This window comes from Pollachius pollachius (genome assembly GCF_949987615.1).
Source record: "Pollachius pollachius genome assembly, chromosome: 5".
Lineage (NCBI taxonomy): Eukaryota > Metazoa > Chordata > Actinopteri > Gadiformes > Gadidae > Pollachius > Pollachius pollachius.
Window position 1 is genome coordinate 17,252,177 of NC_136938.1, and position 17,214 is coordinate 17,269,390.

The 17,214-nt window shown below is 43.4% G+C and overlaps 1 protein-coding gene across 1 annotated transcript in view; it reads right to left on the bottom strand.

The window, feature by feature from the left end:
* Positions 1-12,213: 12,213 nt before the first annotated feature.
* mettl15 (methyltransferase 15, mitochondrial 12S rRNA N4-cytidine) overlaps positions 12,214-17,214 on the bottom strand; it is a 37,190-nt gene continuing 32,189 nt past the window's right edge. Inside the window, exon 6 of the mRNA XM_079737407.1 lies at positions 12,214-14,199. Coding sequence (XP_079593533.1) covers positions 13,748-14,199 — 452 coding nt within the window. The 3' untranslated portion in view covers positions 12,214-13,747. The remainder of the gene's footprint in view (positions 14,200-17,214) is intronic.

Below are 17,214 nucleotides of genomic sequence, written 5' to 3' on the forward strand. Positions count from 1 at the left end.
CTAGGGGCTTGTCTGTGCCATCCAAGAAGTGCTGCTCTCCTAAGGCTGCTGAATTATTTTGTGTACACTGTTTTGGTTCAATAAAACACATAAAAGCAATAATGTTACCTAAATCGAAATGTGTAAACTTTTCACAAATGTCGAAACATGACTACCTCATGTAGATATTGTATTTTGTGTATTTGTGTGTGTGTGACTGTGTGTGTGTTTGCGGGCGTGTGTGTGCCATATCTATACATCACTGTAGGTTATATTAAGAAAACAATGAGCAAGACATGACTAAAACAGGGGGGCCAGAGAGGCAGATAAGTCATGAAGGTCAAGCCAGCCCTCTGAAATTCTACTGCCTACTCACCATGACAGCTCATATTGGGAAAGTGATCAAGAACAGCAATACGCTATATATGAAAAAGCAGGGATGTCTAAAGCTTGAGTTTGAACACATAGTGCCACCACAGCAGTATATATGCATGATTTGAGATTAATACTATTGACTAAATGACAAAAACAGGTAGTCAATGTGTCCTTAAACAGGTGCGTGTTCACAATTAATATGTATCCATTAATACTGGTTTAGGAATAAAAAACCCTCAAGCCCTCAAGTTTTTGAAAATCTCTTACAAATTGTCAATTCCTTTCAATAAAAAAAGACTCCCAACCACTTAAGGGAAAATAAAAACAAGGCTATCATTCCGACAATGCAAACAATTGTGATGAGGAAAGGTAATTGATCGCTCTAAGGCTGAAGACCCTGTTGGGCTGGATTGACGATAAAGGGATGTGGGGAGTGGCTTTGTGTCTTAACCTTTGCTGAAAAATGTCTAAAGTGTAGCATGGCTAATGATGGGTGAATCATCACAGCTCTGCCCTTCCAGCCCTTAGCCACCACTAACAGTATGTCAGGCATTAATGAGCTCCTGATCAGCATCGACTTCTGCAGAGATACAGGAGCACGTTGCTCTCTTCCCCTCCATGAGGACATGGAGTCTGGGAGTTATGAGAGCATCTCCTTGTTTCACAGTCTCACCATTCCCTTTATTACTGGTGGCGAACAGGCGTGGCCAAATTTTGGTAACTTTGTCCGGACAAAGATGTAAAAAAAGAAACACATTTACAAATATCTTGGCTTTTGACTATCTTTTGTTCTGACCACGACTAGGGGGCTGTAGAGACGTAACCAACAGAGACTGATACACAAAGTGTCTAACTCCCACTGTGGTGAGAAACAAGAAACACGGGCGAGGAGCAGTGTAGCATGAAGTGCTCCTCCAGAAGAGGAGGGTGAGGAGGTAAGGAGTGATGGGGGGGGAGGGAGGGAAGTGGAAGGGAGGGAGGAAAGGAGGGAGGAAAGGAGGGAGGGAGGGAGGACGGGAGGTAGGAAAGGAGAGAGGCAGGGAGGGAGAGAGGGAAGAGGGAGGGAGGATGGGAGGTAGGGAAGGGGAGAGGCAGGGAGGAAAGGAGGGAGGGGGGGAGGATGGGACGGAGGAAAGGAGGGAGGGAGGGAGGGAGGGAGGGAGGAAAGGATGGAGGGAGGGAGGATGGGAGGTAGGAAAGGAGAGAGGCAGGGAGGGAGGGAGGAAAGAGGGAGGGAGGGAAGGAGAGAGGCAGGGAGGAAAGGAGGAGGGAGGGTGGGAGGCAAGGAGGGAGGGGGAGGAAGGCAGAGGCACATTGAAGCAGATGCAGAGAAATGTGAGAGGGTGTCAGTGAGGCTGGTGATGACGCGCTGTGCTGCGGAGAGCTGGCGGGGCCGCTGCCCTGCCTCTGACTCACCTCGTCCCCACGGGCCCTCGGGCTTGACGTCACGCGCCGCGCGCTGTGGCATTTCTCTGCTTCAACTTCACCAGGAGCAGCAGCCACACTTAAGCCCTCCTTGCATCGAACCAACTCCGATGTGCGTATGCGTGTGTGTCTGTGTGTGTGTGTGTGTGTGTACGTGTGGTTGTGCTGGGTTAACGTGCCTTCCTGCCATGTTGTATGCCATATACACAAATAAGGTGAGCTATCTTTCAGTCAATAATGCAATCTATCAATAATTCAGCCTATAATTCCCTTTCCTATCAATGAGGCACTCATTAGTACGCACATGCGAGCACGCACACCTGCAGACACACACACACACACACACACAAAGATACACACATCATTTCCCTGCCATAATGGGTCGCTTTAAATGCAGAAACAAAGAGTTGTCCACAGTTGGTTGTTAAAAACACAAAAGATAAGAAATATTGCCAGAGAGAGCATGCGTACAGGGTAACAGTAGTTTTAATTTCCTGTATCAATATAATCCACGCTTCATAATGAAAAACAAATTCACATGGCGTCATATTACCCTAAGAATCTTGGCTAGGTCAGGGTGTAAACAATACTGATGCTTGCCATTGTTACAGTAATAAAAAACGAATATTGCATTGTTCCAAACCATTAACGAGCAATAAACACAAGCACAAAAAATTGCACAATAATTTCAGGGCCCATAAACTTGTTTTGCTCCTCAGAAGAGCTTGCTCTGTGGATTTGTCCCATGAGGTAAAGCAGGTGAATTTTTCTCACGAGGGTAGAAGTGTAGGTCATTCTTTCTCTCTTTCCATCGCTATCTCTTGATGATATTTCAAGCCCTACTGGCACATGGCTAGAGTGTGCGAAATACCCAAGACGGGGGGGGGGGGGTTGAAAAACAACTCATTGTTGTTTTCCAGTTGCATTTAGTTTCAGATTTTATTTTTAGCTTTAAAACAATTAGCGACGTCGGGACCGCGGTGACCCGATAGCTATCAACAAGAATGCCCCTCGTTACTATTATATGGCTTATTAGAATCCCAAATGATCTAAAAATGAACTTTGTTTTCTTTTTGACAGAATTGCAACGAACGACTGAATCCGTAAGTAGTTATCTCGGATCTGAAAAAGCTTTCAGCAGGTCTCAAGTGTCAATCAGGGGCCTCCCGCGACCCCCTATTTTGCACACTGCATGGCTCCCTTAAGTTATTGTCAGGCAGGTTTGCATGGTTTTGAAGTGGTCTTCTACCAGCAATTTTGTAGGCTTGCATCAATCCAGTCTCCATGACGTGCTATTACACAATGCTCACTTCTCTTTGGTCAAAACATGATGTTGTTCTCAGCATGGAGATGCTATTTCAGCTATGACTTCTCTCTCCCGAGTAGAAATTTAAGACAATAAAAGCCCTGGCATTAACCTGTAGGATGGCAATGATGTATACAGAGAGTCAGTGTCAACACACATGGAGAGACATTTTTAAAGAAGACATTCCCCTTGAAATCCGACAACCCACCGGAGTTGTCACCCTTTACAGAACGGTTTTGTAAGGGTGTAGGCTGTTGTGTTTGTTGTATACGTACATGCATTTATGTATTACAATTTTTAGTTCTATGTGTATGGATACATGTGTAGCACTTTGTGTCAATGCTGTAACTATTGCTCTGCTATGTTCCGGCAGCAGGTTGGTCTGAGCTGCTTACCACTGGAGCCTGCCGCTGTTCTCTAAACCACCGCTGGTTCACAGAAAGGCCATGAGACGACATAGGGTGCGGCTGCTGCGTCGATGCACTGCAGCTCAAGACTCAAAGATGGAGGGCTAAGGAGTAGTGTGTTGAGATGTTATTATGCATAGTCCAATTCGTGCTGCAGACGGTCTGCCACAGACAGGGCAGATGACGGCCCAACAAGGGGGGCAAGTGCATACATGGGCTTCTTTCCTCTTTGCCTTTTACCCAGTAAGCCACATCAGCAGTCTCCAGGGAAGCAGGCTGTATCCAACACTTCTTCAGTGATGTCTTTGATGACAACGATGAGCCACCTCAGCCGATGTTGCATGATGGTTGCCCGTATGCTGCTACAGATGGTTCCATTTCGGACCATTAAGTGTGGCTGTCTTACCAGGGCACTTTCAGTATGAGCTGAAGGCCCTTAATGTGAAAGGTGTCGCGCTAGTTCAGTTCGCGGATTTCCCTCAGGTGGTCAATTTCCCTCAGTGAAGGGTGGAGTTGCAGAGCCTGGAAAAATACATATTTTGGTTCTCTACGTTGTCGTTGCTAAAAAACCCTTCTCCTCAGACGCACAAAGGAGGATGAACATTTTTAATGCCTTTCTCAATGCTGTAATCTTCATACAGTTCCATGGTACTGGTGTTGAACTGTAGACTCTCCATTGTATCAAATAGAGTCTCCAATGAAGATGACTTTCTATTTCTGTCGCGATTCTGAAAACCACTGACAAAGGACCTCTGTCTTGGATCTTTTAACAGATCCTATTTGGCTGTATGCTCCTAAAGCAGATGTAAAAACAGCCTGCAGGGGTTCTGGTGTATGTGCGACATGGGCACAGTAATCGTTATACTGAAGCATTAGAATACATTCCGACAGGAGCTTTGTTGGAGCTCGAAGCTTCCAGATGTGAAACAGGTTCCCATCCAGCCTTATTTTCAACAGCTTCCCACCAAGCCTGAAATCCAGGGGCACAGATAGATAGGAGGAAGATGTTGAAGAGGATGGCTGCACATCCCTGTTTCATACCACTACCTATTCCCAAAAGGACAGATTCCTTTCCACTGAGAGTAACTTTGCCCTTCAAAACGTCATGCAACTTTCACACTTTCACAGAAGTTTCACTGGGGCAGCCATACTGCTTCAAAACATTCCAAAGGAGGTCACGCTATACAGTGCTGAAGCCCTGAAAGGATCCACAAAAGTTGGATCTTTGGTTTGCAAAACATTCTTTCTGAAACTGCACTAGGATTCAGTAAGCAGATCTTCTGGGATGTTAATGATGAGCCTAATGGTGGAGGAATCTGGATGGAACTCCACTGTGGCACTAGTACCTGCATGCTGCAACTTGCTTCGAGTGACAAAATGCCATGTGCTGGCTCCTACAGCACGTCCTCACTGTGAGGAAACCAATTCTCGTGGCAAGAAAGAGATCTGAGACAACCAGAGCCTCCTCATAGTTGCAGGAGGCTTCCGGAACTCCATTCTGTTGGAAGACTGCCCATTGCTCTCAGGGTATGCACAGGGTCTCAGGGTATACACCCCTAGCCTTTCTTTCTGGACTTACCCACATGGCAGCAGGTCTGATACCAGGGCAAGTCCACTCTGCTGGCTTGCACATCCTCTCTGTGGTACTGCAGCACCGGGATCCCCTGCCATGTTAGCTTTGGGCTGCGGGACACCCAGTAACAGTATGTACCGGGAAGGCCTAGCAAGATTCTTGGAGGTGGAGAGGATGGGTACTGACATGGGAAGACAAATGGATGCTTTCCTGTTCACCGCGAGGGCTGGCTAGTGGCAGCAAGATGGAAACGGGAAGTTTGCAAGCATGCCGGTAATAGACATGCAACTTCTCCCTAACCATTAAACTAGTACCCCTGCACGCAACCCACAAATAACTTTTGGAAGCATAAATATTCATCTGCATTGGCTGCATTCTAGTAATGGTATGTTGTCAAAACAGAATTTGAGGGCCAGGAGGTGTCAGGGCACCTGCAGGCACTTTGATTGAGATTGTCATTTGTAGCTTCTGTAAGACCACAGGCAAGAGTTTTGGCATCACTGTATCATTGGCTCTATCATTCCACTATACAGTTACCATAATAGTTATTGGGACCGTCGCTGACCATTAACTGCAAGGATGTTATTGTCTAGCCTAAACATCCAGCTAGCATTCAACACACACACAGACACACACACCAACGTAATGAAAACTTCCCTGGAGGAGGAGGTCAGACACTTAATGCTGTTGAACCCCCCACGGTTAATAAAGCATATAAAGGCACGCTATCATTAAGCAGTAAGTGGTCTTCCCCAGACCAAATAATTATATGTGGTTATGAAGCCTTGCAAATAATTCAACAGTGATAATTACACTGGTATTTACAACCCTGTAATCAGCAGTAGCTTTCAGTGTGTAACAAGACAGTAGGAATATATTCCTTCCCCTTCTTTCAATTTGTTATTTTTGTGTGTGATGTGGAATTCAAACATAATACGAAGTAAAGGTCAATGTGCCCCGACTGTTTACGGTATCACGCCCAGACTTTGTAAGTAGTCAACATTGAAGTCAGGGTGCAGCACATCATGGATTTACACACAGCTGGTGATGTCACTCAGTCGGGTGGTTCCCGCTGACAGTGGACAGTCTCTGCAGCCATACATACGGAGCAGAGAGGGAAAAGCTTCAGGGGAAAAAAACATCTGAATGTATAAGAAGGAAGCGGGGGGCATTACTGCATTACAAGACCAAGTTGATGGGACATCATTACCATTGTTTGCAAACTCATAGTTAGTCACCCTGATACCATCAATGGCTCGCTCATTATGGGCTGTGGTCGACTTGTCAAAGTCAAGTCTATCACTTTCACCCCCACAGCTCTCTGTCAGCATCGTCTTTCAAATTTGTATCAAATTGTATCATCTTTCAAATCCTATTATATATCTTTCTGACTGCATCTCTGTTTCTAAGTGGGCTTCAACATCAAGCATTGGCTCCGACTGCTCTGCTGACGTACACAAGACTTAGTTTCAAAATGGTTTGGGAACTTGTTCAAACGTAATACTTTTTCCACTTATACTTATCCTATATATATATATATATATATATAAGCATGTGATCTAAGCAGAGTACCGTGTGTTTCTGTAGATCTTGACGCAAAAAATACAATTACAAACAGCTGATAATAAGGAGATTGTACAACCAGTGAGGCCCAAGCCATGATTTGATTGAAACCTCGGTTGGATTTTGTTTACATTTCATTGCACATTAAACATGAAATATAGCTTCCCTTTTCTCCCGATAATAATGATTTCTCCTTTTAATAATTCCCCCTCACATTCCCCTCTGCATGCGTAGTATTATCTACAGATGTTATTGCTCATTAGATCAAGAACAAGAGGGATTGGTCCGTAAATGTTACTCAAAGTTCATAAGATGAAGCCAAATAATATGAGGGGCATGCAGGCTATTGCCTTAAAAGTATAAAACCACCCTTAATTATTTACTCCATAGGTGTTTTGGCCTGGCTGACTTCCGGACATCAGTGGGGAATGGCTCTATTTAAAAACAATTAGCAGGGGGGAGTTTTCAGTTAGTTGGCAGGAGATTGTGCCAGCCTTAAACCTCTGAATCTGAATAGTAAATTAAACAGTACAGCCACAGTTTGCTTGCTAGTATGGGTTAGCAGGAGTTCCCAAAGGAACAACAATTGGATGGTTTCTCGGTTAACCAACAATAGGACCTCAAACACCCTACGCAATGAGTTTTTTTTTCTGTCAGCAAAGCAAAAACAGATTACAGTTGAGATGCATAACAGCAGAAGACATGAAAGAGTTAAAAAAAACTACCCACATAATATTGTGGGTTATTTTTTACAGATACCACAGAATGCTAATAAGAGACACACTTTTTCTCATGTTTCCATTGTATAGTTATACTTTCCTTCCTGAAACTGAAACTGACAGATGGTTTGTCAATGATCAAGTATAATTCAGCGATATTACACCAGATCCTAGAAGTTTCAATTCTGCTCGCTGTCTTTGAGATAACTGCATATCAGATTTTGCCATATGAGACCAAAAAAATTATATAGCCTTGTTGTGAGTGTCTAAAATGAAGCCGCCACCTACGTCACAGAATGGCCAGCCGTATACCGATACCATGAAATGCTTAACAACATATTTGCAACATATAACTATACAAAGTGTTTGTATAAGTAAGTGAGTTTTTATGTCTCCACGCATATTTTACTCCAGGGTCCGTAATCTCTGTGTGCTTTTGTTTCCCACTACGGCAATAAATACATGTCCTGTTTCCGTCCACAAATAAAAAAAACGTTGCCCCGGGGAACGGTTATTTTCAAGCTTGACGTATTTTTACATCCATACGGGCATGCCAACATGCAAGAAAAGCCTGCTGTGTTCCTATTGGCAACTTACTGGAATAGATTTATGACTTGTCTCAAATCACACTACCATAGTCTCAGTGAAACACCATGGTACTCCTCCATTGCACTCTACTGTGGTTAGTTGGTTGATCCACCGAAACCTTCTACATGAGAACACATGCCAGCATGTGCTATAGGGTGGACAGAGTTCTTTATGTCTTAGTTATTTCCCAATAGGTTTCTCTGTTACTCATCTGATGCATGACAGGTGATCGTCTTTCATATGGCAGGTCTTAACTAAAGGGGTGTGATCTGAGAGCTGTCTGCTCTGTTCTGTATGTCTTCCTTATTATACACTCAAGACACCTAGTTGGACAGTGGAGAGAATGACTTTCACACCCGTTCCCCGGCCGAGACTAAGTATTGTTCTCTGCTCTTTGCCAATCATAGTGAATCCGGTTTGTGTTGTGTTTACCATGCTCTCACTTTCCACTTTCTTTTGAAATGTGATCTTATTTGACTTATAGCTTGTAAAAAGATATAATAATTATATCATAAATGTATAAATATACTGTTATAAAAAATATACACAAATCTGAATTTGGAGTCTAATAGCTTGCACGCCTCGGTAACTGCCATCAATGCCTTAGTGATGGGCACGTTTCCTACACCCATCTTATGCCAACACTTACATATGTTGTGGTATTGTTTGGCCAGCCTTTAACTTGTATCTTTCAAATGCTAGCTCCCACATAAAAACACTAAGTGTGTGAATAAAAAACTGTAGTTATAATTTGTAAAAATCTCAGAAAGTGTTACACAATTGCTGGCGGCCTTTCAAGTCAAGGGGCGGATGGGGTAGAAAACAGGGGGTGAAGTATGAATAACACAGATAACGGTACGACTCGGCAGCCCACTTAACAGAAGAGCCAGGAGCAGCGTGAACCATCCATGGACCCCGGGACTACTTCCATTGTCGACATCAACATTGACAATTTCCCCCCAGCCCAAGAGGGGTCACGGAGACAAACTGACGACAAGACAAGACTGAGAACACCTCCATTAGAGGAATGAAGTGAGTTCGCCACGTTTATGGAGTCAATTTAATTTTCACAGAAAACAACCATGTCATTTTAACCCCAGGGTGACTGTTTGATCAGCATTCCCCAGTTTCACAGACTCTCAGATCCCTGATGGTACTGTATGGACTGGTGCTGAGAATATTGCGGGCTTGCGAGCAGACAGGTAATTTTCTGGACACTGGAGAATGGCTGTGAGGAGAAAGGGCTGTTAGGTTTAGTCATAGACGCCTACTGTGAGGACAGTTATGTTATTCTTCTCCCACAGATCCAATATATCGCCTCATTGGTGTCGATTACAAACCCCCCCTTGTCTCCAGACCCCACCTCCTCCTTCCAGAAGGAACCATAATGATTTCTTCCTCAAAGCTATTTTCTCCCGAGGAGCCTACTTCACGACATCAACGTGTCTCTCCGCTGCCCGCCCTTCAAAGAGGACGTTATTTCAAAGCCATAGTTCAGCAGGCTTGGCATTTGTTCATAATTATTGACTTGCTTCAAGACAAAGGCTTTCGAAAATATGACTTGATCTTAACAGAATGAAGCTTTGGGAGACCGTCGTACATTTTTTGTTTATTGACTTTATTGTCATGGTTACTAAATAAAGGCATTGGTTCGACCCGAGCCAAGGAAAGAGACCGTTGCCTCTCACAAGATCACATATTAGTCATTTTATACTGATGATACAAAACTAAATAAAGGTAAACACAACCCTTCTGGAAAATACAGGTTGGAAATGCTAGCTGCAAATATATATCTATATATATAGATATAGATCTATATTTCTATATCTTTCTATATCTTTCTATGTATATATATATACATATGTATATATATATATATATATATTTGAATAGACAAAAATCTATCTGTATATATATTTTAATTATGTAATTATATATACATATATCTACATATAGATATCGTTCTATATATACGTATCTCTCTCTCTCTCGATAGATGGATGGATGGATGGATGGATGGATGGATGGATGGAACGATGGATTGAACGATATATATGGTGCTTCTGTGTGTGCCTGTGTGTGTGTACATACATACACACGTATACACACCTCACTATCCTGTTATCAGCATTGCCGGTCCCTTATGCTAGTTCTGGGTGGATTCCAACAGGAGATTGCTTCTAGAATGAAGTTTAAATTGCAATCAGCAAACGACACATAAGCCTTGGTCTGTGCTGCCATGTTATTATCTGAAGTCTGTCTCATGTCTGCCTTTAATCTGCTTCCCATGAGAACCCAAGCCCTTGCGTCATTCACAAAATATATTCAAATAGCTTTGACCTCAGTATGTTTTCACCCAGAGTTCTTTTTATAGCAGGTGGAGCAGCAGAATTGGGCGGAGAGTGAGAGTTTGACGTGGGATGGATAAGGGGGCGGGGCCAAGCAGGAGAAAGTCGTGGAGCTGGAACGTGAGTGTGTATGTACCTACCTCTTTTTTCCCCCCTACGTACCTAAATAAAAACCACCATACACCTCTGCAGTCTTCCTGCACTTGGAGCCGGAGCCATGGGCTCATCACGTCTCCCCTCTGCAGCAGGACTGTGAGCTTCTTCTAGAATATACAGAGGAAACACAGTGATTGAGAGGTATTGTGGTGGATGCTTGTTAATGATCCGGTCATACTGCATGAAGGCAAGGGAAGGTAAAGGGCAAGGAGATGACATAAGACACTGCCAACGCTTCTCTCCATACTTCTCTTAGGTTTGAAGGTGCTGAAGCACGTATGGTTTAAGGGTTACACGTTTCTGGAATCTGTTAGAAATGCCAATAATCTGTCAGCTATCTGTGTGTTAAATGTATAGCCATATATACTATATCCATACATATATTATATATATATATATATATATATATATATATACACACATATAAGTATAAACATAAACAGACACACACACACATCAGACCCCCAAGTCTGAAATAGTGCACCGTAAATTGTTATTCATGATTAAAATCTCCCGGTGCTTTCTTCCATTCACTTTAAGCTGTGTTCCAATATTATCCATAAACTCCTCCAGTTCTTTGTATCGTCAGTCAATTGATGCATTGATTACAGTTAACAATAATATAACTTTCTCAGATGGGCTGCTACCTATGTTTCCATGGTAATTGAGAACTTTTAGTCGTAGGTAATAACAAGCTATAATCATTGATGTGGCACTCCTGAGCGCAATACAAGCTATACGCTTGAGAGAATATTCATACACATAGCCGTCTCGACCCGATTGCAGACTTGTGTGTCTGAAACCACCCCAGAGGTTGGTGGTGTCCAGCAGACTATTCATTCATTAATTAATTTGGACTAGACAACACTGGAAATGAGCCACGGTTTTGTGCTTGGGCCTACCTGTCAAGCAGGGTGGACAGCACCATACAGACATTGCCTCTATGATAATGATATTTAGACTCAAAAGCAGCATAGACGCTGTCGTATGACTGTGGACAACGTTGGTTGGAAACAGCAGAACTGCTGCTGCGAAAAGCCGGCCGCCTTGGTTACAGCAAGTCGTTTTTTTGTGTAACCTCTGTGAAACCGTCACATTTTCATGGATCAGTACTGCAGGCCTGGCGGGTGTTCCACGTGACCAGAGATCCTAATGAGACTCCCAAAGGAGTGGTTATTCTATCAGCATTTTATAGAAATACATTCCCTGCTTAGCCGGGCTGCAATCTGCTCTTGGGAAAGCTGGATGCGTAAAGATAGGTTACCTGCTCAGAATGACCGAATCATTCGGAACCAGTTTGGGAAAACAGTCCAACATTAGATCCTCAAGACTTCTGTCAAGGATTGTGCAATAGGTATGTGCATCCCTACATTTCCTGAAAACAGTACTCACTCTAAAAAGTGGATTGATGAAAGGGAGTACCGTTGGAGAACCAACTTTTCTCCTTTGAAACCCCACGGCTAGGAGATCTTCAATAAATTGGTAAGAGGAAAGAGGCATATAATGCATCCATAAAGGTCTCACACTTACATTCTCTGGCAGGGATTAAGGTGCTAAGGTGGATAGGTTCGTTTGGTCTAGGCTCCAAAAGACTGCTGGTGGTCCCAGCACAAGCTACCCGTTAAAAACCAGACAGGGCGACCTCCAGTGGAGGATGGTTCACGGGTTAATGGCGACAAACAAGACACGTAGGACACCTGGATCCATCCATTGGGGAGGGATGCTTTATTTGTACACAGCATGAATCTGTGGCACATATATTTGGTGAGTGCACTCGATGGGCTTATTAAGGGTGTTAGGGTCATGGTTCCTGGGACTTATTGTCCACACAATAAAGAATTACATTTCAGTAACAGTTTAGTTATTTTTTTCGCCAATTAGCTAAATTGGTGGCCAATTTGGCTAATGGGTCTGTAGATTCATTTGAGGTTCAAGGTATATTTAGTTCATTTTTAAACATTTTAAACCAATAATCTGCATGGTGCACCTTCAAAGTTTACAATAATAGAACATTCTCAGATTAACCGCCACCTGTGTTTCCATGGTAATTGAAAACTTGTAGTCATAGGTAACAATGATTTAGAATCATTGATCTGGCTCTCTTGACCTCAATAAAATATATACGCTTGAAGTATTTATCACAAGGAAAATATTATAGTCAAGGGTAAGATTTCAATCTGCTAAAGAAGTTCAGGATCAAGTCCAGGGTCAAAAGATCTGATCTATTTTTTTTTAATAAGTCATTACATGAAAATCAATAGCAATAAGCCAAAGCCTTTATCGATTATATGATAAGTGAATATTTAAATGAAATCTATATAATTGTCATTTTTAGCAAAAGTAAATGCTTTAATTACAACCAAAATTATAGCACAGTTTAGTTCCGATGACTATGTATCAACCATCGTGACAATGTCTAGAAGGACAATATTAAGCACAAGCATTTGACGTTGATTGTCATAAAACACTGCACACTTTTAGATGCAGTTAAATGTTACTCAGTCGTTTAGTTTCCAAGGTAACAAGTAGGGTATATTTATAGTGTCATGAAGGAGGCAGAGAAAGAGAGAAAAAAAAGTGTTGATCGTCTTAATGGAGCAATAACAATTAGTCAAAGTAAAATAGTAAAGTTCATCACATCGTCTGCTTTAAGTTAAAGTGAGAAGATGTTTCATAACAGTCACCCTTCTCATTCATCACCAATTCTGACACTTGCGTCACTTGGTATTTTGTGGCATTACTGATTCATGCAGTACAGTAGAAGTTGGACTCTATTGCTCATCGAGAGGAATACGAAGAACACACAGTTATCTCAATTGAAAATAATAAAGTCAGTACGTTTAAAGTAAAGACTAACCCTTTTTGCAATATATTCACTTGTGAGAGCCAAGGAAGATATGCAAATGAATCCATATAAAGCAGTCTGTGTAGGTGTGAGGTGGTCACTCGAGAATTCCAAAAGCACAATTTTGAATCATATTGAGTTAGCATGCAAATAGTAGAATAATATACCATATTAACATAGCCTCAATCATAGGCACTAATATAATTCAATATTTAGCAGGAACCTATTGCAGGCTTTACAAATCGGATTCCATCCATCCGGTCTAACTTGCTTAATATAAAACTCACCAAGACAAAAAATAATAAAAAAACCGAAATCTTCATATTTGATTGAATTGTCTTTAATATTATAATAATTTATAAAGACCAAAGTATGGCCACATGAGGTTAGCGGTACAAAACTATGACTACGACCAGAGAAATGTTTGAAAACACCTATCAACACAACCGTCCCAAATAATGTCCTAGCATCTGAGCGCGGCGCGGAGCTTAGCGGAGCGACCCCGAGGGTTCTCCTCCAGCTCCTCCTTCCCTGGTGTTGTGACCCCTCTCTGTAGCGGCGACCAGTGCGACGTCCTCTTCGTCCGGGTCCCCCCCATGTCCTCCTCCTCCTCCTCCTCCTCCCTCTCCCCTGCCCCTCTCCGGAGCCTCTGGCCCGGGTGTCTCTGGTCCAGCGTGGCCATGTCCCCCCCGCTGAGGAAGCGCTTCACCAGGCGGTCCTCCAGGGAGTGGAAGGTGAGCACGCACAGGCGGCCGCCGGGCCTCAGCAGCGTCTGGGCGGCGCGCAGCCCCGCGTGCAGCTCGTTCATCTCGTCATTGACGAAGATGCGCAGAGCCTGGAAGGTCTTGGTGGCCACGTGGGACGGGCGCTCCAGCTTGTCCTTGCGCGCGTAGAGAGCGGCGCTAGGGAACGATCCTTCGGGGAGAGGAGACAGAGGAACAGGGAGCACCCCTGAGAATACTGGAGCTATTTATTGCGCCCTGATTAAAATTGTGATCGGATCATGACGCCGAGTCCGTGGTAATCAGGATATTAGAACATTCTCCGAAAGGGGGTTGTCTTGCTTCTACCGCTCCGTATGAACTAAAAATGAACTTCAAACCATGGGAAAAACATCTACACTTGTGGAATCATGTACAACTTGTTATCATGCATAACTACTAGTGAATAGTAGTTTTTACTGTATACTACTAGGGAATAGTAGTTGTAACTCCATTAATTACCACCTATGGCCATAGCTATGGCTACAGTGCAAAAATACAAGCATGTGTTTTTTTTATGCAGACTCAAGCTCCACCAAGCATGTAGTTACAAAGTCTGATTGGCATACATATTTTATGCTTATTAATTCTGCTGGCTGATAGAAAGACTAGCATACTACATAAATCATTCTCCAGCCTGCTGACAAATTACCCCATTGCTTTGTGTGGGAAGTTTTTAAATCCAATGTCAATTACTATGCAACTACGTTTTATATTTATATAAACTGTTGCGTGGTTCAATATTCCTGGCACTTACTTAGGCAGGGGTGTAAACAATCAATGATTGCTGCTGTTTAAGCAAGACTAGCCATGAAGGAAAACCTCCCATAATTAGACTATATATATATGAGGTTTCCTGTGGTTCTACTACATAAAAAACACCCTCCTTTAATTCATCATTGAATACAGAACCAATTCCCGGAAGCTCTTTTCAACCACGTTTCAAACCACATTTCACTGACTAGAATTGTGTGTAACCTGTTGCTGACATTACTCAAGACAACTGAACACACGTATCCATCACAAGATCACTGTATGAAGTCAAAATCGAAAAGTGTGACTCGGACAGGAGCAGGGTGTTCTCCACAGTTGGCACTTCCTACCTAGATTGAGGGAAAGAAAAACTCACGGATGGTTGTTTTAAAGAAATATCCAGAGATGGATACAAACGGAAAGCACAACAACAAACAACCACAAAAAGAAACTAAGTAGTGTGGCATTTCTCTCCTCCTGCGCTCAACAGCGCTCCGTGTGACTCACCCTGCAATCAATACCAGGCTTGGCCGGCAAGGACAAGCTCTGGTCTGGTGTAGCGTAACTCTGTGTGCTCGCTCTAATTCATCCCTTACAGCTCCCACAGTAAGAGCCTGGGACCAGGGGAGAAAGGTTAAGCCTGAAAAGACTCTCAGACGTTTACCTCCTTCTGGTCCCATGTGATTCATTCTTGACTGTGATGCAACGTCCTATGCAGCAGTGGCTGGCTGAATGCATGGCAATGGCATGAATGCCGTATCGATCCAAAAAACCTATTCATCAATCGAGACTGCTGTTTATTCTCTTGGGCAAACCTTGATGTGCATCGTATGTTTGGTTGAGCATGTTATTGGTGTAATTTAGCAGAGGGAAATGTAAATAGTCGAGCGAGAGACAGAGACAGAGCTGTAGGGACTGTAAGCAGGTGTGTCCAGACTCTGCGTGTTACAAAGCTCTCGACGGGCATGAGACAATGTCCGCACTCTGTGCACCCATAACACGTTCAATTCTTTAGAGATCGTTGGCCTTATCTTTTAGACGAAGGGAAGGTGAACCTTGAAAGAGTGAAACAATCTTTTGAATTGAATTGTGAATTTGTCTCTCGAATGTTGTTTGCAAGTAACCTCAACTCATGGTCGTGTAGGCAGGCTTGTTTGCTGTTATGGTGTTGATGTGACGTCTTTAGGTTGCCCATGGACAATACCTGCAAGCACTCATCGTCATGACAACCCCTCATACGTAATCCCAGCTCATCCCTCTCTAAGAATTATTATCTAGGTACTAGTTTACTACTGACCTGTAGAAAAACAGTGGGTGTATACATCTGAAGAAGTTAAAACATTTAACAAAAAGGGTTTGCATCTTTCTAAATTCCCCCACAGGATGTATGCAGAACAAAAAACATGACTATGGAATAAATCCTGTTGGTGTTTCTCACTGTCGCACTTTCTTTCGCTAGGCAACAGTGTCACAATAGCAGCCAGGCGCAGACCCCGAGGGACCTTCAGAGACCCCAGGTACGCACACACACCCCAGGGACCTACACAAGTCAGGACCTCTCCATTTGATTGGAATAAACATTTGTGGTGAAGCACTTTGCTCTTCAAAAGAGATCAAACAACTGCCCTTAGTCACACCTGTTCTCCCCGTGTGACGCACGAACCGCGATGTGCAACAACTACTGAGAGGACATCTCACTCTCACTGCTGCTCGCAGACCAAGACACGTCTCTTGAAAAATAATGCAATCCCTCGGAGATGCGAACATAAATACTGCCCTTTTTTTCCGTCTGTTTGTGTGTGTGTGTGTGTGTGTGTGTGTGTGTGTGTGTGTGTGTGTGTGTTTGTACTTGTTATTTTTTTGCAAATACGTGGGTAGCGAGTGACGACGAGATGAAATAGTTGGGAGAGAACAGTTTCAAATGATGCAATCCATCAAGAGAAACTATGGATAGGGAAGGAATGCAAAGGTAGCATGGAAGAGCTATTGCGTCTATAGATACTCCGTTTACAAGGGGCCACGCCTTTCAGCTCTCTAGAGAAAACACATCTTAAAAGGAACAGTGTATATGTGTTTGGTTTCATTTTAGGGGAGGGGGGGTGGGTCCGTCAAAAGGAGCATGAATGTGGACATGGAGGGTCGCTGCAGACAAATGGCTTCCCCCCCGCCCCTTCTTATTGTGGATTTCCTGGGAACCGTGATTAAGCCGTTGGGATGAATGTGACGGTGATGGCAGAGGATGTGATGCTGGAGAGCAACGTGTGTTTTGATGGTGGTGGTGGTGCCGAGGAGTCTGCGGTGATGTCTGTAGTTGAGTGGTGGTGATGGAGGGGGAGGTGAGTAAGCCGTGATAATGGTGGTTTCGATGGTGAAGGTGATAGGGATGAGAGTGCTGTGGGGATGAATAAATGTGGTG